A 26,167-nucleotide genomic window follows, 5' to 3' on the forward strand; every position below is an offset into this window, starting at 1 on the left:
TCAGCTCTCTACCTTTCAGCTTGAGCTATTGAGCTATGTAAAAAGCAGGCTTTTTTCAGAAAAGATGTGAAAAAGAGCCTAACATTTGTTCCCTTTGAACTCCTGTACAGTACCTTTTAGTGTCCCTTTAAGTCCCACTGGAGTATCACTACAGAATTTGTTCATGACCATCAATCTGATAATAAATGTATCAAATACAGACTTCTTCTGAAAAGAACAATCATGTACGGGAAGCATTCTCTTTATCTCATAACAACCACTTGAAACTCTGAGTGAGCGAAGAGCATTTATTAAATAATGAAGCCATTAGAAAGGCTATATTTACTGAAATTTTATTTTAACAAATTGAATAAAGATCCGTTGCCTGTACAAATGGAACTAACTAATAAATGATCAGAAACTCCTGACACAAAAGCAGATTTGGCAGGTTTCATTCTGCTCAAATAACATACTCTAATATGCCTCTTTGTGAAAAGATGTTCCTATTGTAAATCCACTGAACCAGCTGCACCCTCTTTTGCACAGAAAGTTACCAAACTTAAAACAGAACAGTAACTATTGGGTTGGTTAGGGCTGGACAAGGGGGGGGGAGGTGGTAAGGGGGGGGGGGCAGAAGGGGCACAGTGTTTTTTTTATTTTTTTTGTGGAGGAGGGGCTGGGAGTTTGTCAGTGCTCTGTTCTCCAGCTGCCTGAATAACATGAGTGACACTGCCACCACTTGAGGACAGAATGGAAAACAGAGGCCACAATGGCTACCAGAGGGACGAGTCTGCTTTTTACTTCCCCAATAGCAGATTACTGTGAACCTAAGAGAGAAGGGAGCCTACTGAGAACACACCACCTTTCCAGCATGAGCGTCCGTCAGGGAGTGAGGTCAGACAACCCTTCTTTCTCTCTCCCCTTGTCAATTAACATATCACATGACAAGAGACAAGGAGGAGAATGTGCCTTCACTCCTGGGAGGGCACCACTGCTGAGAATGTAGTCTGTACTGTAAGTATACAGGGTGAGTGGAAGCAATTTAGCCTCAGAGCTCTGCTCTCCTTCTCATAGCCACCCTACAACCCTCAGAGCCCTTCAGCCCCCTCCCTCCATCAGATCTACAGAGTGTCCATTCAACAGGAGCTGGAGCTTTTGTCAAACAGTCCTGCTGGAAACCGGAATTCGATCAGTGCAGGGGGGATCTGAATTTGTTTTTGGTTTTTTTTCTTCTATCAACCCATTGGTTGGAAGAAAAAAACTATATATGTATACCCTGCTTTAAAGCCCTACCTAAAATCAGACACTAAAGGAGGTTTCCTATTATATTATTTAGCCAGAAAAAGACCTCTACTGTATGCCTCTCTGAATCTAGTTTTAATTCATTAATGTGACCAGACTTTACTTCAGTGGTCAATAAGATCATTCTCATTGGACTAGCAGTAAGGACAGGAGTGGTTAGTCCCATAATCCGCTAACCGTTGATTCATTGAAACCAATATAACAAAGGTGTGTCACTCAACCCCTAGACAAGTGTTTATTAACCTTTTTTCAGTCAAGGCGTCCTTTAAAATTATGAATAATCTGAAGGCACCCTTTAAAATTCTGCACAATCTCAAAGCACCCCATTCTAAAATGTAAACTATTCTACACACATCCAGTACACCCAACATTAGAGGTGATTGTCTAGATTTGTTTTCTCATTTTGTCTCTCATAGTTGAGGTCTACCTATGATGCCAATTACAGGCCTCTCTCATCTTTTTAAATGGGAGAACCTGCACAATTGGTGGCTGACTAAATACTTTTTTGCCCCACTGAATGTACACACGTGTGCACTAGCAATTTGCTTGGATGGAAACTTAAGAATAGTCTATGGTGATATATTTCTACACTTCCACTTTTATTAAGAAAATGAACAGAAGCAATTCAAGAAAAAGTGCAACAATGATGTGAAGTGCAGCAAACCATAGTATTAAGAAATGTTACCTGAAATCTGGCTGCTATTAATTATTATTATTATACAGGATTTATATAGCGCCAACGGTTCGCTCAGCGCTTTACATGATAGTGGGAGACAATACAGTAACAATACAGTTCAATACAAGAGGGATTTGAGGGCTCTGCTCCTTGGAGCTTACAATCTAGGAGGGAGGGGTGAGTGGTACAATAGGTAAAACTGTGGGTAATGGAGAGGTTGGAAGAATAGAGGCTACCAGTATTAGCAGAGGGCGGGATAGGCTTCCCTGAAGAGATAGTTTTTCAATGATCGCCTAAAGGTAGGTAGAGTAGGTGATAGTCTGATAGATTGGGGTAGGGAGTTTCAGAGGATGGGTGATGCCCTGAAGAGTCTTGGAGACAAGCATGGGAGGAGGAGATAAAGGAGCTAGAGAGTAGGAGGTCTTGCGAGGAGCGGAGTGTACGGTTTGGGTGATATTTAGAGATAAGATCGGATATGTAAATTGGGGCAATGTTGTGGATGGCTTTGTATATCATTGTTAATGTTTTGAATTTTATCCGTTGGGCAACTGGAAGCCACTGGAGGGATTGGCAGAGAGGGGTGGCAGATACAGAACGGTTAGTAAGGTGGATGAGTCTGGCAGCAGCATTCATGATAGACTGAAGTGGGGATAGCCTGCGATGAGGTAGGCCAATGAGGAGGGAGTTACAATAATCGAGGCGTGATATGACAAGTGAATAAGTAGCTTAGTGGTTTTCGGGGTTAGGAACGGGCGTATCTTGGAGATGTTGCGGAGGTGAAGTCTACAGCGATTGGATCTGGGGCTGGAAGGACAGAATTACCATTGTCTGCACATCCCTGCTGCATCCCATATGCACGGTCTATACACAAAATATAAAAGCCTGTAAGTACATTCAACTAAACATGACTGCAGGAGCCATTCTCTCGCAGGTTGGTTGCCATGATGACGTTATTTCAGGAAAGCTGGAAAATGTGAGTTTCAGGAGTTTCTATAAGCTTGGTAGTGGCAGACCAGCAGTTCCACACCCCCAGTTTTATCCTCTCTAGATAAACTCAGACTCCAGTTAGAAGCAGGAAAGCTGTCCTACCACTACCTAAAAGATATAATAAAATATTTACAAAAATATGGAGGGGTGATTTCACTTCTGTGAGATACTGCACAGATGCCTCATCCAGCCCTTCTGCCGATGGATGGTCAAACTAAATGAGAGGCTGACAGCTTCTGCAGAGAACGCACCTAGCGGTAGGAATGGTAACGTCAGTATGTGCTCAGGGACAAACGCACGGAATGCAGATTTTTTGTTACCATCCAGCCCTGTCCAGCTGCAGCAGCTGTCATAAAATTTGACTGGTTGCTGACAGCTGGGATGGACCCTCCAGCCACAGTTAGGGCTCATGTACACGGGGCATTTGGAAAACTCTTCTGAACAATGAAAACTGACTGCTGGAAAACGTAGGTTAAAAAAAACGTCAGTTTAACCGCGTTTGCATTTCAGACATTTTGAGAGGAATAGAGAGAGAATTTCAGACATTTTGAGAGGAATAGAGAGAGCAGAAGCAGAGAGAGCAGTATGTGTTGAGATGACCTGTCTTTTCTGGTTGTATGCACTATGGATCCCATCATGAGCATAATGCAGCACATTCTACCATTTTTTCCTTCACGCGAAACCTGGAACTGACTGCGCTGGTGTACTACGTCCATTTGAATACATGGAAAACGCTTTGCATGCATTTCTGATGATGAAAAAAGGCTCTGGAACAGTTAAAAACCGCTTATAAACCGCGTTTATAAGCGTTTGGGGTTTGAAACGCTGGTAAAAAAACGCTGAGCAGCTCTTGAACATTAGTTTAGCAGCTGCAGTGTACATGAGCCCTTAAACCTCAGAAACCCATGCACCATAGCTAAACACACAGTGTATGGAGCCTGAAAGTGGATGATGTGTGGAAAACATAGACATACACACTTCAGCCTTATATTAAAGTGTTACTAAACCAACAACAGAAAAATCAGTCTGTATATGCAGTAAAGCATGCTTGTTATCTTCACTGTGGAATCTAAGGGGTTAATCCTCTGCATTGTGTTCTCTGATTCTCCCCTTCTTCCAGTGTCCCCCTCTTATCTCCTGATAATGCATAACATGTGGAGTCACTCTGCTCATGCTCAGTTTGGTGTGTATTGCTAGAGACGTTTATTTTATTCTCTTGGGAGAGTGCGTGTGATCAGCACAGGGCCAATCAGCACGGTCCGGACAAAGGACAGGGGTTCTGCATCCCCCTAGAGCAAAATGGAAACTCTTCTACAAGCTTTACCCAGTGCTCGGCTGGACACTGATAGAAGTCACAAGACTGCTCTAACTGCTGGTGAGAAAAGGTATTTAGCAGTTTATATTTACTAAAATGTTTGCATGTTCTGTGTATGGGAGACCACATATAGTGAATTCAGGGTCCTGGGTTTAGTAGCACTTTACTTATTTCCCACTTGTACAGGCTCATCTCAGGTTCAGAAACTGCCTATTCTAATGTCATTGCATGCTGTGAGCTTCCCACAGGGTGCCCAGAGGGCCCTTGAGTGGGGCAATAAAGTAGAGCACAATGATGTATGTAGAAAGATATGTACAGCATTCTGCCGGCCCCTCCCACAAGCTACCATCGACGGCAGTTAGTTCCATAATTGAAGAGATCTAGTGATGACATCAATAAGTCAAAAATATGTTTCATTTACTGAGCAATTTAAAATGCCTAAAATAGCAAGAACACGCCTGGAGATTTGTTACAGACTTCTTCTGACCTCAACTGTAGTCTATGAGGAAACTGGTCAGGTGTGTCTGTGCTAGCTGGAACAAATCACAAGCATTTTTTAGTTGTATTTAAGGATAACTAAACCTCAAAACTAAAATGTATTATATTGAAACTTACCAGTCCCTAGATATGGTGGCCGAATTAATTTTCTTTTTAATGGCTAAGAACAAAATACAGAAAAATAGGACTTTTGTCTTAGCAGTAAAACTCATTTCCAGAGTGCAGTACAGAACACAGAGTCCAATACCCCTGGGTTATATGCTGCCACCTTCATGTGACTTGACAAAAAATATTTAACGGCATCCCCATATACATAGTCACATAGTTAGTCTGGCTGAAAAAAGACAAAAGTCCATCCAGTTCAACCATAGTAAAAAAAAAAAAAAAAGTTATAATCCTATACCCACAGTTGATCCAGAGGAAGGCAAAAAAAAAACCAGCAAAGCATGATCCAATTTGCTCCTGCTGGGAAAAAAAGTCCTTCCTGATTCCCCGAGAGGCAATCGGATATTCCCTGGATCAAGTTTACCTATAAATGTTAGTATTCAGTTATATTCTGTGCATCTAAGAAAGAATCCAGGCCTTTTTTGAAGCAATCCACTGAGCTGGCCAGAACCAACTCTTGAGGGAGTCTATTCCACATTCTCACAGCTCTCACTGTAAAGAAACCTTTCCGTGTTTGGAGATTAAATTTCTTTTCCTCCAGACATAAAGAGTGCCCCCTTGTCCTCTGTGATGACCTCAGGGTGAATAACTCTAAACTGAGTTTACTATATGAACCACTGATGTATTTATACATGTTAATCATATCCCCCTTTAATCTCCTCTTCTCAAGAGAGAATAAATTCAGTTCCTCTAATGTTTCCTCATAGCTGAGCTCCTCCATGTCTCTTATCAGTTTAGTTGCCCTTCTCTGTACTTTCTCCAGTTCCCCAATGTTCTTTTTGTGAATTGGTGCCCAAAATTGAACTGCATATTCCAGATGAGGTCTTACTAATGATTTGTACCGAGGTAATATGATATCTCTCTCTCTGGAGTCCATACCTCTTTTAATACAAGAAAGGATTTTGCTTGCTTTACAAACTGCAGCTTAGCATTGCATGCCATTATTAAGCTTGTGATCTACCAGAACCCCCAGATCCACCATTGATTCCCCCAGTTGTACTCCCCCTACTATGTATGATGCATGCATATTCTTAGCCCCCAAGTGCTTAACCTTACATTTATCAACATTAAACCTCATTTGCCACTTAGCTGCCCAATTAAACAGTGCATTGAGGTCGGCTTGTAAGTTGGAGACATCCTGTAAGAATGTTATTCCACTGCGCAGCTTGGTGTCATCTGCAAAGACTGAAATGGGATTTATAATCCCAGACCCTATATCGTTTATAAATATATTAAAAAGTAAGGGTCCCAACACTGAACCTTGGGGTACACCACTAATGACCCCAGACCATTCAGAGTATGAATCATTAACCACTACTCTCTGAATACCATCCTTTAGCCAGTTTTCTATCCATTTACAGTCATGGCCGAAATTGTTGGCACCCTTGATATTTTTCCTGAAAATCAAGTATTTCACACAAAAAAGGTATTGCATTAACACATGTTTTGCTATACACATGTTTATTCCCTTTGTATGTATTGGAACAAATATAAAACAGAGGCAGAAAAGCAAATATGACATAATGTCACACAAAACCCCAAAAATGGGCTGGACAAAAGTATTGGCACCCTTAACTTAATATTTGGTTGCACACCCTTTGGAAAACATAACTGAAATCAGTCGCTTCCTATAACCATCAATAAGCTTCTGACACCTCTCACCCGGAATTTTGGACCACTCTTCCTTTGCAAACAGCTCCAGGTCTCTCTTATTGGAAGGACACCTTTTCCCAACAGCAATTTTAAGATCTCTCCACAGGTGTTCAATGGGATTTAGATCTGGGCTCATTGCTGGCCACTTCAGAACTCTCCAGCGCTTCTTTGCCATCCATTTCTGAGTGCTTTTTGACGTATGTTTGGGGTCATTGTCCTGCTGGAAGACCCAGGATCTTGGACGCAAACCCAGCTTTCTGACACTGGGCCCTACAGTGCGACCCAAAATCCTTTGGTAATCCTCAGATTTCATGATGCCTTGCACACAGTCAAGGCACCCAGTGCCAGAGGCAGCAAAACAACCCCAAAACATCATTGAACCTCCACCATATTTTACCGTAGGTACTGTGTTTTGTTCTTTGTAGGCCTCATTCCGTTTTCGGTAAACAGTAGAATGATGTGCTTTACCGAAAAGCTCTATCTTGGTCTCATCTGTCCACAAGACGTTTTCCCAGAAGGCTTTTGGCTTACTCAAGTACATTTTGGCAAACTGTAGTCTTGCTTTTTTATGTCTCTGTGTCAGCAGTGGGGTCCTCCTGGGTCTCCTGCCATAGCGTTTCATTTCATTTAAATGTCGACGGATAGTTCGCGCTGACACTGATGCTCCCTGAGCCTGCAGGACAGCTTGAATGTCTTTGGAACATGTTTGGGGCTGCTTATCCACCATCCGGACTATTCTGCGTTGCAATCTTTCATCAATTTTCCTCATCCGTCCACGACCAGGGAGATTAGCTACAGTGCCATGGGTTGCAAACTTCTTGATAATGTTGCGCACTGTGGACAAAGGCAAATCTAGTTCTCTGGAGATGGACTTGTAACCTTGAGATTGTTGATATTTTGCCACAATTTTGGTTCTCAGGTCCTCAGACAGTTCTCGTCTCCTCTTTCTGTTGTCCATGCTTAGTGTGGCACAGACAGACACACAATGCAAAGGTTAAGTGAACGTCTCTCCTTTTTATCTGCTTTCAGGTGTGATTTCTATATTGCCCACACCTGTTACTTGCCCCAGGTGAGTTTACAGGAGCATCACATGCTTGTAACATTCTTATTTATCCGCAGTTGTGAAAGGGTGCCAATACTTTTGTCCAGCCCATTTTTGGAGGTTTGTGTGACATTATGTCGAATTTGCTTTCTTTCCTCCCTTTTTTTGTTTTGTCCCAATACACACAAAGGGAATAAACATGTGTATAGCAAAACATGTGTTAATGCAATACGTTTCGTGAGAAATACATGATTTCCTGGAGAAATATCAAGGGTGCCAACAATTTCGGCCATGACTGTACATACGGATTTTTCCAAGCCCGTAGACTTTACCTTACACATTAGCCGTGTGTGGGGAACTGTGTCAAATGCTTTTGCAAAATCCAAGTATACCACGTCCACTGCCACCCCTCTGTCCAAGGTTTTGCTCACCCCATGTGTATACTAATGACACCTTGCTATTTACCCCAATACACTTATGCAGGCCATACATGGTTCCCAATTCTGAATGATTTTTCGTCTGAAAATCGAAAAAGTAATTCGCTTGGTAATCCGATGGTGCCATCAATGATTTCGAAAATCGGCCGTCCAAGTCATAAAGTTCACCCCATATAACAGGCAAAACTTCTGTTCCTTCCAGGTCACGGCTCATGTGCATATGCTTTTTTGGAAAAACGATCGTACGATTTGACCATCATTGAGTCGAAAATCGGTGGTTTTTCACGAATTTTCCAACATGCCCGATCACCAAAAAGGGGAGGAACCACAAAAATCGGCCAGTGCCATTGACCCACTAACAGAGCAAAAATCGGCCAATTATTCTTAGGTCCGATTTTCGGGTGTAAATCGGTCGAATTTCAACCCATGTATGGCCGGCCTTAGTCTCCATGTACCCATGCACTCAGAACACTCAACTATTATACCTTCAAGCCTGCCATAGAGCTCAGTGAATCAGGAGTTTGATATGCATCAGGCTGCCAGCAGATTTGCACATGCTGGCCATCGAGTTTCATTTTCCCCATGATATGAAGATGCTCCCATTTCCTGCACATCACTTCTCCTTCCCTTCTCATACACACCGTGGGGTTGATTTACCAAAGTGAAATACTGTGTCCTTTCCAAGTGAAGTTGCACTCAGCAAAGGATTTTTCCTCAGAGCTTAGGGAGTGTGGTGAAGTTTTACTTGGCAAAGAGTACCTAATCACATCCATGAAAAAAAAACAAAAACGCTTTTACTCGCATAAGATTGGATGCTGAAATCAACAAAGCTTTACCACCTTGCTCACTAAGCTCTGGTGATAATTTCCTTATAAGGTGCAACTGCAATTGCAAAGTGAACAGTCTATTTGTCTTTAGTAAATCAACCCCAGTGTGTCTATTACTTTAACCTAGTGGGTTTAATTAAATTGTATGTAAATCCTAACAATAAGGAATAATATGCAGATTATTTAAAGCGGAGCTCCAGCCGTTTTTGTGTTTATTAAAAATCAGCAGCTACAAAAACTGTAGCTGCTGACTTTTAATAAACACACACTTACCGTTCCCAGAGTCCAGCAATGTTCTCACCCGCGCCTTCTCCCCTTCTCTCCTCCACCTTAACTGTGGGCACCAGGCTGTGACAGCTTGCGGCTTCACAGCCTGGTGCCCATTGCGCTGCGCCTCCTGATTGGTCCAGCAGTCTTCTGGGACCTGTGAAAGTTCCCAGGAGACTGCGGGATGGATGAGGGGGCCAAACTTCCAGCTCACTTCGCCGCAGCAAACTGAGCTGGAAGTGGGAGCGGGTACTTGTCAAAAACAGATATCCGCTCCCCCCCAAAAAGGTGCCAAATATGTCAGTGGAGGGGGGGAGGAGGCAAACAAGTGGAGCTTCCGCTTTTAAGTGGAACTCCGCTTTAACAATAAAACACATGGAAACGTACATGTATTGCATACTGCATTTTTTTTTTGCCGTGAAATACACTTACCAATGTGATGGCCAAGTGCAAGGCTTCTGTCTGTGCTCACTTCATCATCCTTCAACTCTTCTAGAATCCCCTTGTTCAGGCATATGTCCACATGTCTGTTAAAAGCTGTGAGGTCTGTGGTATCTTGTTGTGTATTGCACACTGGACAGATGAGTGTGGACTCTCCAACACACAATGATGAGCTGGGTGGTGTTGACAGTATAGGCTTGTCAGTGCCTTTAGGAACTGCTTGCTTTTCTAACACCATACTATTTGAGGTGCCCTCACACGTGTTCTCTTTTAGATTCCTTCGTAAGGTTTTATTACCCTGTATTGTACACAATGTATGCTTATCAATAACAAAGTCATACAAATCATCACATGATGTTACAGTCACCATTTTGTTCTTAAGATTGTTTGCATGAATATCGTTTTCATTGTCTCCATTATTTGCAGTCACATTTCTTTGAAAATGTTTTTCTTTCTTTAGCATTTCAGAGAAGCCAGCGGATGGTGATTTGCTTAAACATTCATCAATATGCCTATTAAATGCCTCTAGGTCCCAAACTCCTTGCTTCATGAGGCAGATCGGACATGTGAAATCTGGCTTTTCTTTGGCATCATCCACATCAGCCTTGGGTTCTGTGCATACAGCAAAAGTCACATTTTGGTCTTTACTAGTATCAGCGGTTCCCTCTGAATTCTGCAGCAATTCCTGCTGTCTGGCTGCTCTCTTCTGATTGAAGAAGCTCTCCCTCTGAGGACACGGGGCTTGCCTTTCTTGGACTGCTTTTTCCATGGCATCTGAACAAATTTTGCTTGCTGGCCTATTAGTGCACAAAAAACTGGTAATGCTCTTCTGGTGTTTTTTGTCTTCTTCTGATGTGAATCCCGACACCCTTACACCTTCAAAGATGAAAACAGTTATTAAAATATCCAGGTTTTAGAAATAATTTGCTATGTAATTATATAAGTGGATGAGGCAGCCATATCTTCTTGTTACATAGGCAAACTCTGCTTCTGAATTTTAGCACTACACAATGGTTGTGTTTATTGCGTCTTCTCACAATCAATCATTTGACTAAATGAAAATAATGCTCTCCTTGTGTGGCTATCTTTAAGGCAATTTTGGTTGAATGAGAGAAAATTGCTCAATTTTCCATCAACACATTCAGTGTTGATGGGTGAATCCCTCCTGCAGGGCAAATTAAATCTGATAGCAGAAAGTGTCCTGGCCGTCAGAATACAATGATCACTGCTTCCGGCTATGGCCACTGGCAGAGATTGAAAAAACAGGCTGGTTGTACTGACGTTGATCCATAGATCGTCTTCAGTAGAACCAGCTTGTCGGGTTTTTTCATTTGATCTCTGCCGAAGGCTATAGACGTAAGCAGTGATGATTGTATGATCCTTCTCCAGTGAAGAATTCTGAACGGCTCGTGTGGCTATCTTCAACCCCTTCAATACCGGGCACTTTTACCCCCTTTCTGCCCAGGCCAATTTTCATGTTTCAGCACTCTCACACTTTGAATAACAATTGCGCAGTCATGTAACACTGTACCCAAACTACAATTTTATCATTTTGTTCACACAAGTAGAGCTTTCTTTTGGTGGTATTTAATCACCACTGGGGTTTTTATTTTTTGCTAAATTAACAAAAAAGACAGAAAATGTTGGAAAAAAAAACAAGTTTGCAAATAAATAATTGTTCTTCATAAATTTAGGCCAAAATTTATTCTGCTACATGTCTTTGGTGAAAATAACCCAAATCAATGTTTATTATTTAGTTTGTAGGAAAGTCATAGAATTCACAAACTATGGGATATATCTGAAAATTGATCAATCCTGAAGTACTGATGGCCAATCTAATTTCTTGAGGTCCAAAAATGTCCCCTTTTTGCAAAGTAGACAGTCCGATGTATTTCGTAAGAGGCATGGCAAGTTTTTTTTGAAGTTGTAATTTTTTTGTCATAATTTTTCAGAAAATGAAGAAATTAAAAAAATTATTTTCACAATTTTCTTTTTACATACTGTCACCAGTGCAGTACAGCGTCATCATATAACTGGTGTGGCAGTGATCAGGGACAGTGACTGGTGACAGTACGAAAAAAAATAATTGATAATTTGTTTCAATTTTTTATTATATTTCTTTCTCTTTTTTTAAGATTTCTTTTCATATTACACTATGACCAAAGTAGTATTACCATAGTAACATTGTACTACCTTGGGGAAGTGATCTATATATATATATTTTCTTTTTTTTACACAATTTGATTGCTTATAGAAAATAATTTCTTTGCTATAAGCAGGCATTTAACTGAATGAAATTGATTCATTCAGCTTTTTTTGTTGTGATTAGCTGTGATTGGCCATGGCTAATCACATGACACAGATGGGCTATGACTGGCCCAGCCTGTGCATGTGATCACTGTGACCATTCAAAGCTAGACACACTTGTATACAATGGATGGCATGAAAGGAAGCCATCCATTGTATACAACTGATTGGTCACAGCAGGTCACATGGTACTGGGAAAGGGACCCGTACACAAATCTGTCATTGGCCGTGTCCGAGGTACACAACTGGTGACAGATCTCGCCACATTGCGGCCCTGCGGGTACGTGCAATGCACAATCCGGGAAGGACGTCATATGACGCCCTACCAGAGGGGCAAGAGGTTCACCCAGCTGTCATTTTACTACAGGCCGGGTGGGAAGTAGTTAAGGCAGATCATACATAAACCAATTTTCTTGATCAACCGCAGTACAACCAGCCTGCCCATGTATGGATCGAGATGTGTCTGGTTCCTGCTGAACCGGCCAAATTTCAATCTGTTCATAGCCGGATTAACTGTTGTTAAGCAGTTTGGCAGAGTCACTGTAATAGCTAATCTCCAATGGACATTTGCGGATTACCTCTAGAGACAGGGAAGATTACCTATTATAATGACTAACTGCTAAACAGCTGTTGAGGCAGGATTAGATAAGAGCCACATAGGGAAATGCATTGTCTTCAGTCAAGCTGGCCACATATGGTTCAGTTTTCTTCAAGCAGCCAGAGGGCTGAACAAAAAAACTGAAATGATTCCCCCATCCACACATCTGAGGTGGATGTGGGAATCCTCCCCGCTGTGCTATTGTATTCCGAGAGTAGAGGAGTCAGCTGGACTCCTCCACTGTCAGAATACACTGATCAGACTGCAGCACTAAGATTTTCCAGCAATCCTGTTTCGAAGCAGTCGATAAGTAGATTGACTTTTCTCAAACAGGACCAGCCATAGATGGATCAAAATTGGGCAGGTCCCCGCTGAACCCGCCAAATATCAATCTATCTATGGCCAGCTTTATTCAGTGGAATTACGGATTTATGCTTAGCCATACATCGATTTTCCCATCCATGCTAAACAACTTGAATGGAGGAATTTGCACTGCTGGCTATTGTAATCAAACTGCCAGGACACTCGCGGTTGCCTGAATATCTTATCAGATGCAGTCACTATTCAGCAAACAGTTTTCCATCTGGCTTGACACAAGTCGATTCAAAATTCGACTAAGCCTGAGAGGACCACCCATTACTCGAATGTCACTCGATTCAGCAAGAACTGGATGAAATTCAAGGTGAGTATGGCTAGCTTCGTTTTTTGAATAGGGGCAGTAAATAATCATAACCATGAACATATATAGTCAACGTACATGTTAAATATAACCCCTGCCGGCCCTTTAAGAGTTTCAGAAGCCGGGAGGGGTTTTAGGGTCATGTGACCGCTGTGATTCACCATCACGGTGGTCACATGATCGGAAAACGTCCCGATCGCAAGGGGAGATTGGGACCTTTCTGTAAGTCACGGACATATGTGCTGGGAGCACGCTCTCAGCACATATGTATTTTCTAATGGCATGCAAATATGCGGCCGCTCGGCGCCAAGGCCCAGACGCCGGAAGGCCGAATATTTGTGTGCGCTCGGCGTCAAGGGGTTAAATAATGCATCTTAAAACTGATGTATGTTTTTTTTTTTTTTAGGTTGATTCTACACCAATTAGGTCTGCAATTTCAGCAACAGTGTAATTCATTTTTTTTTTTTAATTTCTTGCTTTCAGGAGACTAAAATTACATAAAAACATTACAATTCTCATGTTTGAACTATTTTTTTTTTTAAGAGCTAGTATGTAGCATCTGAAATTTCCAACAACAGAACCAGACGATTAAACTTTACCCATCAGTCTAAGACGGAGAGGTTCCGGTGCAGCTGCCTCAATCTCAGCTTTAAGAATGTCCTTGGCAAGGCAGAAGATTTCTCCTTCGGTAGAGACTGTGTGGGATACGGTGGAAGCTCTTGTCTTTACCTCAAATTTGACATTTTTCAGTTTCAGAGTAACAGTTCTGCCCTATAACAAAGGAAGCAGCAGTCAGAACAGAATGCTATAAAGTCTCCGGTGTGTTGATTTTGGCAGACTGAGCCAGGTTCACATACAGGTTAGAAGCTACGCTCGTAACGGGAACTGCTAGACGCACCCATTGCCTGAACTCATGCTGCTCTGAGGGCCTGCCACACTACACCGCCTAATGTTTAATAAATGGTTAGAAAACATCAGTGGCTGATCCCCAAGACTCAGAGCAGGAAATAACTTTAAACAAATATAGCCACAGCAGGAAATTCATAGATAACATAAATATATTTGATTTCTGGTTGTGATTTCTGGTTGTGAAGCTGGAAAATAATCAGTACTGAAAAACGTACAAAACCTGCTTTTCATTTGCATTTTTTTAAAATAAAAAAGTGTGAATTGTACAAATGCATGTTATATAGTTTACTCCCATTTAGCATAAAAATGTTATTGTACGTTGCAATTTCTTCACCTATCAGCCTTAACATGCATATACAGTTGCAAGAAAAAGTATGTGAACCCCTTGGGATTACGTGGAGTTTTGCATGAATTGGGCATAAAATGTGCTCTGAACGTTATCTAAGTCACAACAATAGAAGAACACAGTCTGCTGAACATAATACTACACAAACATTAGATGTTGCCATGGTTTAATTGCACATAACATGTAAACATTCACAGTGCAGGGAGGAAAAAGTATGTGAGGCCCTAGCTTAATGACTTCTCCCAGAGCTATTTGGAGCCAAGAGTGAGCCAACCTTGACTCCAATCAGTGTGATGATATTGGATGTGTTGCTGACAGCTGTCCTGCCCTTAAAAAACACACACCTGTTTTGGGTTTACTGGTTTCAAGAAGCACTGTCTGATGTGAACCATGCCTCGCAGAAAAGAGCTCTCAGAAGACCTACGATCAAGAATTGTTGACTTGCATGAAGCTGGAAAGGGTTACAAAAGTATCTCCAAAAGCCTTGATGTTCATGTGTCCACGGTAAGACAGACTGTCTACAAATGGAGAAAGTTTAGCACTGTTGCTACTCTCCCTAGGCGTGGTCGTCCTGTAAAAATGACTGCAAGAGCACAGCGCAGAATGCTGCATGAGGTAAAGAAGAATCCCAGAGTGTCAGCTAAAGACCTTCAGAAATCTCTGGCACATGCTAACATTTTTGTTGACACATCTACAATAAGGAAAACATTAAACAAGAATGGAGTACATGGGAGGACACCGTGGAGGAAGCCATTGCTGTCCAAAAAGAATATTGCAGCACGTTTGAAGTTTGCAAAAGAGCACCTGGATGTTCCACAGCACTACTGGCAAAATATACTTTGGTCGGATGAAACCAAGATTGAGTTGTTTGGGAAGAACACACAACACTATGTGTGGAGAAAAAAAGGCACAGCACACCAACATCAAAACCTCATCCCCACTGTAAAACATGTCGGAGGGAGCATCATGGTTTGGGGCTGCTTTGCTGCCTCAGGGCCTGGACGGATTGTTGTCATTGATGGGAAAATGAATTCAAGAGTTTATCAAGACATTTTGCAGGAAAACGTACAACCATCTGTCCGCCAACTGAAGCTCCGCAGAGGATGGATGATGCAACAGGACAATGACCCAAAGCATACAAGTAATTCAACAAAACAATGGCTGCAACAGCACAGATTACGCCTTCTGGAGTGGCCCAGTCAGAGTCCTGACTTCAAGCCGATTGAAATGCTGTGGCATGACCTTAAGAGAGCGAGTCACACCAGACATCCCAAGAATATTGCTACACTGAAACAGTTTTGCGAAGAGGAGTTGTCCAAAATTACCCCAGATCATTGTGCAGGTCTGATCTGCAACTACAGGAAACGTTTGGTTGAGGTTATTGCTGCCAAAGGAGGGTCAACCTGTTATTAAGTCCAAAGGTTCACATACTTTTTCCTCCCTGCACTGTGAATGTTTAGATGTTATGTGCAATTAAACCATGGCAACATCTAATGTTTGTGTAGTATTATGTTCAGCAGACTGTGTTCTTCTATTGTTGTGATTTAGATGACGTTCAGAGCACATTTTATGCCCAATTAATGCAAAATTCCACGTAATCCCAAGGGGTTCACATACTTTTTCTTGCAACTGTAAACTGAATAAATACCACAAAAATTACAAAATTGGCTGTATTGTCTGGCGGTTAACACAGTAAACACGTATTTATTAACAATTTTTTTATCCATTTGCAAAGTAAACAAAAGTTACCTCCAATGAAGTGTGTTCCACCTGTTGCAGTGTTTGTTATAACTTAAAGCGGAGTTCCAGACCCCAGAAGAAATTTTTTTTAAAAGTTGAAAAAAATGATTGCCTTTTCGAGAACATTAACAATTGGATAAAGTTATAGCCTTCTAATTCGTTTTAAATATGTAAATCTTTACCTTGATGTCGGAAGCAGGCAGGCGCCATGATGGCTGTGGGCATCTGAAGCCCGCAAGGCTTTTTTCCTGGAGTTGGTGCTGCTGGTTATCCCAGCATGCACCACTCGAGCTTGCGCCTGCGCAGTACTAACACTGCTCGGTGCTACTTGTATAGAACAGGTTGCCATAACAATGGCAGGGACGGCAGAAGTTTCTGCCACCTTATGGCAACCTGTCCATGAAATCACACCAGGTGGAAGGCAAGTGAGGTCTGGAAACAGAGCAAGCCCCGCAACAATAATTAGAACAGCACTGATCTTATACTTCCTTCCCACACTAGACTCTGGTAAAATGGCGCCAGATGCCACCCCTTCACATCACTTCTGGTTTTGAAGTAATGTGATATTCACTAGGAACCCAAAGGACTCCTGGGATACAGGAAAAGACATCCCAGGAGATGTTGTGAATCACCTTAACATGTCATTGCCTAGGCGGCCGGAACTGGAAGTGCAGTCCTAAAATATGATTTTAAGGTATTTACATTAAGAAAAAAAATATTTTTTATCCAAATCGTGCTGGACAACACACGAACCACGTAATCAGAGGAACTTTAAAAAATGGGTGGAACTTCGTTTTAAGCCTAGTACATACTGTAAGTTTTTCTTCGTTCAACCCAGTAGGCTGAATGAAAAAAAAAAGATCACTGTACTAACACAAGTAATGTAAGTACAGCGATCCCACCCTGTGCTATTGTGTTCTGACAGAGGGCCACCTCTGCCAAAACACACAGGTCAGCATTCACAGCCATTAGCCAAAAGCACTGATCGAATGCCGATCGCATACTTTTTTTTTTCAGCATGCCCATTCACAGAAGCCTGTACACATGGGTTGAAATTCAGCCGGTTTCTACTGTACTGGCTGATTTTGGTGAAAATTCAGCCAGTGTTTACCTGGCATTACTTTTATTCAGCATTTACGCCATTGTCAGTGAATTCAGCTTTAAAGGATAAGTTCACCTTTTGTAACATGTTGCACCCAAATTCAGGGTGGAACAAGGTGCAAACGGACTGGCCCCCGATTCCCGTTGTGACAGCAAACGAGGGATCTTCTCCTCCTCGCTAGCTGTCACAATATTTAATCATCGTCCGGGACCCGATGATTGACAGCCGCGCCCACAAATGGCAGCACGGGTAGAGTGCACGTGCGCCCCTTCCCGGAAATGCAAATATACGTATATATGCGTGATTTTGCGCACCCGTGCTGCACTGTAGAAGTACTTCTGCTATAGGGCGGACAGGAAACGGTTAACAAGCGTTCTGTATAATACAGTACAAAACCATTGACTAGTAAATTAGTTCTTACATCCTCATATGGCTAAAGTGGAACTTCATTCTTTCAATTAACATGGACTATTTTGAATCCTTATGCTGCTAGCATTATTAAGTAGATAGGAAAGTATATCATATTTACTTTTTTTAAACTGTTTTTAACATTTCTTTAGTTACTTCCTAGTTACCATGCCTAAGCAAATTATGCCATACATTCCAGGAGCCTTCAGGACGAGAGCAGCTAAACACACCTTCCTGCCTGCGAGCCTGAGCTAAGGGCAGATGGTTTCCAGGAAGTAGATGCTACAAGAATCATCTTGTCCTTACTCAAGATGGCCACTGACAGAAATGCTAAGAAGGTGTCTTGTAAATGACTCCTCAGCAAAATAAAGGATGGAGACAAGGATGGATGGATGGGTGAGCATGCTCTGAACATTAAAAATTAATAAAATGGCGTTTTTGGATTGTCGTGCTTAGATACAGTGTAGTCCCACTTTAAATGGGTATCTAGGTGCTTTTGCTAGACATGCAATTGAAACCGTGCCACAAGTGTCATTTTATTCTAAAGGCCTTTGCACACCAGTCTTCAGCTCTCTCACTATATATATTCATGATCACCAGCAAGAAGCCAGTGTATTTAGGTCCACACTCCTTTTATAACAGCATAGGTATGGAAATGTTGCTGCAGACTGACATGGAATTATTGTGCACTTGTACAGTGGAGCACCCATAAACACTGATAAATTTAACTTTCTGATGCTGAAAAGTCCACTTTACCTTGACAAATGTCTAAGTAACCAGAAAAAAAAGCCCTTGATAAGGGAATGGGGAATATATGCGGCAAATGTGAATTGGCAAGTTCTCTAAACCACAATATTTTGTTACAGTGGAGTAGGGAGAGATTGGAACACCTGCCCTTGGTCTATCCATTAAATACATGTGCCTCTACTATGGGTGCTCTTAAAATTGTAGAGTTAGGGACTACAGAATAGTAGGGTGCTGTGACAAGGCTCTATGGCTTACGCATGTATTGGTAAATGTGTGCTAACTAAACCCTGTTGCTGGCTAGCAAGTTGAGCTGGGAATTAATTAAGTTTGTTTGCAGGCTGGCTTGCAAGTTAGAACTGGGAATTTTTCTTTTTTGTTGTTTGACATGCGTCGCCCTTCCATATGCTCCTTGCTGTGAAGACCAGTTATAGACTAGAGAAGTGGCCATTTCTTGCAGAGATTGGATCATCTCTTAGGCTTTAATTGCTGTCTGCATGCCTATTGGCAAGATCTCCCCACACTCCATGTCCCAGAAACACAACAGGAAATGAAAGGACATCTAAACATGAGGATTCCTGCCTTTGAAAGCTGTCATTGAAACAGGTAATCTCACTGGGAGAGTTGTCCTCACTTCCAGTTTTATTACAAACTAACATTTTAGATTTCCCCCTTTCAGTGTTGAGGACAATAGTGAACTTTATGTGAATGCATTTCTCTAAAGGAGACAAAGCCAGCAGACAAACCTGACAAAGCTTCTAACCCAGTCCTTCTCCATCTTTTTAAAATCCTTGAAATAACTTTCAGGTTTCAGGCAACCCATGTTATTAATTACTATATCTACTGCTCATGGTACATTAGAAAAGTAAGTTGATATAAGAGACTATGTATAAGAATAGGGAATGTGATGTAATTGGTGTAACAGACACCCTGGGCTGTTCAATACAACAAAATTATTTTCTATAATAATAATAATAATGAAACAATGATAATAATAATAATGGGCAAAAAAGAAAGGGAAATTAGCAGCGTTTCCACTGCCCTGGAGCATTTAAATTGTTGGTCAGTGAAGTGCCCCCTTACATCAGAGATCAGTGGAGAAGGGCCCTGTTACATTGGTGGTCATTGGTAAAAGGACCCCTTTGCACTGGTGGAGTAATGTGCATTACATTGGTGGACAAGGGAAAGATCGCTCCTTACATTGGTGCTTAGTAGAGAATCATGCCTACTTACAAGTTCCTATGGTTACATACCTGATAGGCAGAAATTGCTAACTGCTCAAGAATGCCCTAGTAACCTCTGGAGGAACCCAAGGTTCCAAAGAACCCTGGTTGGAAAAGGCTCTTATAACCTTTTCTCACTATCCAAAACTAGAAAATATTGTGGGCTGTGGTTACAAAAAAAAAAAGAGCAAAAAATGAATTTTAGTATGACGTAAAGACTACTGTTCTGTGCCAATTATCAATGACAGGGAAAGGTTCAGCAGCAAAGCCATGTTTCCCTATGCTTTGTATATTATTTATATGGCTTTCCATTTCGTGTTTTTAAAGGATTTACCACGGTTCAGTTTAACCCCTCCATGTATACCCCACTGATATGCTGTCCTCTACATCACAGAAAGCAGTTAGTAGTTTGCAGGAGCGTTCTGCCTTTTCCATCAAAATGAAGCTTCAGCCTTGGAAAGTCACTGCTACCACCTACCTAGAGAGAAAATGAACAGCCAGACAGCCTGAAAAATCAAGATTTATTTTTACGTATAAGTCAGAGCGGTCTGTGTATATAGCGTTATCAAACTATAAAAATGTTGCTTTCAGTTTTTAGATTTTCTTCTTAAATTGCTTGCTGTTTGCTCAGCAGCTGGCAGCATGGATATATCAAATGGTAAAAAATTAATGCATACGTCAAAGTAACTCCCTCCACTTAAAATAACCTTCAACAATATTAGTAGAGATAAGGAAACCACACCATAAGCACTTACACTATATTGTCAAAAGTATTGGGACGCCTGCCTTTACACACACATGAACTTTAATAGCATTCCAGTCTTAGTCCGAAGGGTTCAATACTGAGTTGGCCCACCCTTTGCAGCTATAACAGCTTCAACTCTTCTGGGAAGGCTGTCCACGGAAATGTTTGACTATTCTTCAAGAAGCGCATTTGTGAGGTCAGGCACTGATGTCGGACGAGAAGGCCTGGCTCACAGTCTCTGCTCTAATTCATCCCAAAGGTGTTCTACTGGGTTGAGGTCAGGACTCTGTGCACACCAGTCAAGTTCCTCCACCCCAAACTCGCTCATCCATGTCTTTATAGACCTTGCTTTGTGCACTGGTGTGCAGTCATTTTGGAACAGGAAGGGGCCACCCAAACTGTTCCCACAAAGTTGGGAGCATGAAATTGTCCAAAATGTCTTGGTATCCTGACGCCTAAAGAGTTCCCTTCACTGGAACTAAGGGGCCAAGCCCAACCCCTAAAAAACAACCCCACACCATAATCCCCCCTCCACCAAACTTTACACTTGGCAAAATGCAGTCTGGCAAGTACCGTTCTCCTGGCAACCGCCAGACCCAGACACGTCCATCGGATTGCCAGACAGAGAAGCGTGATTCATCACTCCAGGGAACACGTCTCCACTTCTCTAGAGTCCAGTGGCAGCGTGCTTTAAACCACTGCATCCGATGCTTTGCATTGCACTTGGTGATGTAAGGCTTGAATGCAGCTGCTCGGCCATGGAACCCCATTCCATGAAGCTCTCTACACACTGTTGTGCTAATCTGAAGGCCACACAAAGTTTGGAGGTCTTTAGCTATTGACTCTGCAGACAGTTGGCAACTTCTGTGCACCAAGCTTTGACCCAGCTATGTCATTTTCCGTGGCCTACCACTTTGTGGCTGAGTTTCTGTTGTTCCCAGTTGCTTCTACTTTGTGATACCTCCACTAACAGCTGGCAATAGAATATTTAGTAGCAAGGAAATTTCACGGATGCACTTATTGCACAGGCAGCAACCTATCAAGGTACCATGCTTCAATTCACTGGGAGCGACCCATTTTTCACAAATGTTTTTAGAAGCAGTTTGCATGCCTAGGTACTTGATTTTATACACTTATGGCCATGGAGGTGACTGGAACACCTGAACAAAATGGTCTGGAGTGGTGTCCCAATACTTTTGCAATATAGTGTATGTGCTGATTAGGTTGGAGGAGCATTCCAATTAGCCGTACACTTCTACAGTGACATCATACTTCAACAGTTTCAAACCTGCGGTGACTACTATGAATTTCTGCTTTGTGCAGAAATCCTTGTAAGTTAATACATTGCAGCCACAGGCACAACCCCATTTCCCATCTGCATTACATTTACTGACCATGCAGTGAGTGGTACTGAGTGGGCTGACCATGGCGCTCATGTTTTTACACTTTCTTAATTATTACTACTGTGCAGCCAGACAGCTTGACAGGAAATATAACAGGACTGAAATTTTCAAAAAGCATACCTGTATATGGAGTTTTCTAGATGACTACAGTTCAGCCTTAGGAACATGTCTTGGACAAATAAAACTTCTTCTGCCCAGTACTAGTACTTGTTCAGTGTGTACAGCACTACAAACAATAACATATCCTCACTGTGGAAAACCCAACAACCAACCAAACCTACTATACTCCAGCCAGCAGAGAGCAATTTAATTAATGTCGACATGAGTGATTTCTATACTGACCACATCTGTCAGCAATATACTGTTCACTACAGAAGCAGTGCATGCAAAGTACAAAGTGTCTGGTGTTTGAGATGTGGCCAACATTGTCTAACAGTCAATGTGAGTGTATATGTTAGAACGCGTACAGTGACTCAGGAAAACTCTGTAGCTGGGGGGCAGTGAACGAAGCTTTCCCCAAGAGGAGGCATCATCCTGACTTACTGGCACCCCACATACTAAGGGAATGCACCATTTTCTATAACAGACATTCACACTAATGAAGTCATCTAGATACACACCGAAGTATCTATGAGTGCTTGTACACATGAGGGACCTTAAAAGAGCAACCCAACTCACAGTGCGCACATCATTCATGATTTGGGCAGCACAGTGGCTTAGTGGTTAGCACGTCTGCCTTGCAGTAAATGGGTCATGGGTTTGATTCCCAACCATGGCGCCTCCTGCATGGAGTTTGCATGTTCTCCCTGTGCTTGCGTGGGTTTCCTCCGGGTGCTCCGGTTTCCTTACACACTCCAAAGACATGCTGGTAGGTTAATTGGATCCTGTCTAAATTGGCCCTAATATCTGTATATATGAATGTAAGTTAGGGACCTTAGATTGTACACCCCTTGAGGGTTAGGGACTGATGTGAATGTTCAATATATATGTGCAAAGCGCTGCGTAAATTGACAGCGCTATATAAGTACCTATAATATATAGATTGAAAATAGTTAAAAGGGACACTTTGAAGTACGTTCAAGCACTTTGCACCAACTGCTACATTGTCCTGGATCCTGCAGGACATGGACACTAAAGGGCAGTTGCCGTCCAAATTCCAAGAACTCCTCTGCTGGATCGTGGATCCTTGACAGCTGTCTTTTATTTAAGGATAGTAATCATATGAAGCCATATGTTAACACATAATTGTTTGGCTCCTTTTTAAATCCTACCTGAAATAAATAAATTTGCAGAGGAGAAAGTAAATGACTACCATACAAACCCTTAGTCCTTCTTTATGGAGATCTTCTGCTAGGTCCTTGCACAGTTCCCGACACAATTCATACTGTTCTTCTGCTGAGTTGATCTCACTGAAAGTCCTAAAATTGGAAAGGAGTTAACGCCACATTCTGCAAAGTACTTATGGCACACTGTTGCACTAAGCAGCGAATCTGACATTCAACACATGTGCATGTTTTCAACGACATTGATTGATCTACCACCAGTGAATGTTTACTGAAAGTCAAATTTACTGCTTTATTATTATAAAGGCTGTAATTGTCAAACTTGACTTACAGCTGATCTCTGGGAAGTAACAAGATTAATGGCTATGCGGAACCAGCAGAGAGAAAGACCGCAGGACCTTGGCTTTAGGCAAGTAAGACTGTTTTATTTCCTCCCCAAGAAAAAATGACCATTAGATTCTGTATGAATAGGGGGGGCATAATAATTTTGTAACTTCCCAGAGTTAGGCTTCTTTCATCAAAGAAGGAAAACTGAGAGCTTGGAAAATGTGAAAGGAGCCTAAAGCACTACTTGCTGGCTTGAAAAATGCTGCAAAAAATTTAAGTAAATGCATTAAATTATGCAGTAAAACAAAATAAATAAAACAGACAGACATTTATTTTATCCTAATTGTAAGAAAAATAATTTACATACAATTTATATACAAACCAATATACATCTCTTTTAAATACATCCTGTCAAAAGGCAAAAAAAAAAATCCCAAAACCCAACAACAGATTTGTATCTAGATCAAATGGAGCGTTTTTATATTATGGAGAAGGAAGCAGAGTGTGCTGGAACACCCAAAACGTCCAGTTTGACAAGAACCAAGCTGGCAATTATTATTAAAGAGTAATAGGTTGAACATTTTAAGATTTTGCAATGGGAGTATCTAAGACTTAGAATAAGCCAGCTGACCAGGCTCCAATGAAATACAAAATATAACGTTTTGGTGGCCATACCGTTTAAAACTTCAGGAAACATTTCACTGATCTGTGACATTATTTAGGTTGAAAACTGCTCCTTTAAAGCAAATCAAGAGAAAAGAAAATACTGCCTTGCCTATAAACACAATAGGTGCAGTTGACACCTGTTCAAGTCAATTACTGGTCTTTTTTATATCTCAGTATAACCACAAAAGATCTATGAGTAACTAACCAAACTAAGGAATGGCCAACCACACAACATAGGCACAAAGCAAATATGAACCCTTCTTATCAAATGCTTCATGGGAGACCAAGTAAGGTCCAGATCAAAGGTTTTATGTACAGCCTTTTCTACATATTGTGGTGATTCTGTGCAAAATGTAAGAAGTCTTAAAAAAATATGGTGACATATGACGTTATTTCTCTTGGGAAAGTTTAGCTAGCTGTGATTCCTGCCATCTTCTTATATCCGTAAATATGAGGATCAATTGACATCAATTGGGATGTTGAAGGAATTCTGTAAGGAGAGATATATGGAGGCTGCCTCTGATGCCTAGGTGTTTTTTTTCTTTTTTTGTATGTGCTATTATCCAATGGCATTGCCAGAACAGTTACAGCACAGCCCCATTCACTTACAAAGGAGAATTTGAAAGGCTGTGCAATCTTATGCAAACTTTTCACTGTTCCAATCAACCCTTGATTAATTGTTAAAACATTTTTTTTCCAATTTTGACTATCTTAAAATATGTTTAAGTAACATGTATGAAAAAGGGTGTGTGAAGAATGCAAAATAAACACACTAGCACTAGCCCTTGTATCATGTTTGTGCTCTTTGCAGCATAAAGTTGAAAAGAAAATTAAAAGTAAACTTTAGTCTAAAACATCTTTTATAAAAGCCATCTGTATGACAAATATTTTCCCCTTTGGACTTTATCTACCTATTCTATACAGGAACTAGTCCTAATTATGTAATTAACTATAATGTTACTAGCATTACCATGTCACCAAGGTAAAACATTGCATATAAAACAATAGAAAAAGTATTTTAAAAGCTTACTTGCAGTGGTTTTCCTTAGCAGTAATGATTTGTTTTTATACATTTGTAATGTGCATTTGAACTTACTATCAAATCTGACTTCAAGATTTTGCACCCCCCCCCCCCCCCTCCTTTTTGCTGTGTAATGGCCTTCTCCTTTTCTGGGAGTGTCTAATTGCTGTCAATGCTGGCCCAGCTCCTCCAGCCATTCCTTCACCTCCCTGCATATACTTTTATTTCAGGGCAGCACAGTGGCTAAATGGTTAGCACTTCCGCCTGGCAGTACTTGGGTCATTGGTTCAAATCCCAACCACGGCAACACCTGCCTGGAGTTTGCATGTTCTCCCTGTGCCTGCATGGGTTTCCTACAGGTACGCCAGTTTCCTCCCACACTCCAAAGACATGCTGGTAGGTTAATTGGATCCTGTCTAAATTGGCCCTAGTATGTGTATATATAAATGTAAGTTAGGGACCTTAGATTGTACACCCCTCGAGGGTCAGGGACTGATGTGAATGTACAATATATATGTAAAGCGCTGCATAAATTGATGGTGCTATACAAGTACCTGAAATAAATAAATACAATTTAGCTGCTGAGGGAGGGGGCAAAGGGAAATTTATAGGGTGTCACTGGAAAGATAGCTCAGAGTCTGCTAGGGCTGCTGATGGTGGTGGTGTCTCAGGTCTTTTAGATTTCTACACAAGGGAGGCTTTTAAAGGTAGATAACATCCAATACGCTAAATGCACATATAATCCTATGGGAAGACTTCTGTAAAAATAAATGGTCTGATGAATGGATTTCTTTAAGACTGACATACCTTAATCTTTTTTCAGTTAATATTTCAAAATTAGAGGATTGCAACGGATTGTGAAAAAGGTAGGATGAGATTAGCCTGAGCCAAACCCTATATGAATCATAGTTTTCCCTAATTGAAGAGTTGAACTGGTCACCCATTTTGCAAGGATTAAAGCAAATGATGGTACCCAGATAGGTACACATTCAAGGTGTAATTTACTACTAGTGATCTGGGCTGCTTAACTAGATGCCAAAAATAATTGCTGGGTAAAGTGATTCAGGGTGTAACATG

General features: G+C 41.4%; 1 protein-coding gene across 4 annotated transcripts in view; it reads right to left on the bottom strand.

The window, feature by feature from the left end:
• The window catches only part of POLK (DNA polymerase kappa), a 146,598-nt gene that overhangs the window by 15,820 nt on the left and 104,611 nt on the right, over positions 1-26,167 (bottom strand). For all 4 annotated transcript variants that reach the window (XM_089694236.1, XM_089694237.1, XM_089694234.1 and 1 more), the window contains 3 exons: positions 23,115-23,211; positions 13,773-13,944; positions 9,581-10,465 (listed from right to left, as the gene is read on the bottom strand). In XM_089694236.1, coding sequence (XP_089550362.1) covers positions 9,581-10,465; positions 13,773-13,944; positions 23,115-23,211 — 1,154 coding nt within the window. The remainder of the gene's footprint in view (positions 1-9,580; positions 10,466-13,772; positions 13,945-23,114; positions 23,212-26,167) is intronic.

The sequence above is a fragment of the Staurois parvus genome, unplaced genomic scaffold (genome assembly GCF_062004578.1).
Source record: "Staurois parvus isolate SC_StPar_1 unplaced genomic scaffold, SC_StPar_1.0 ptg000656l, whole genome shotgun sequence".
NCBI classification, from domain to species: Eukaryota; Metazoa; Chordata; class Amphibia; order Anura; family Ranidae; genus Staurois; species Staurois parvus.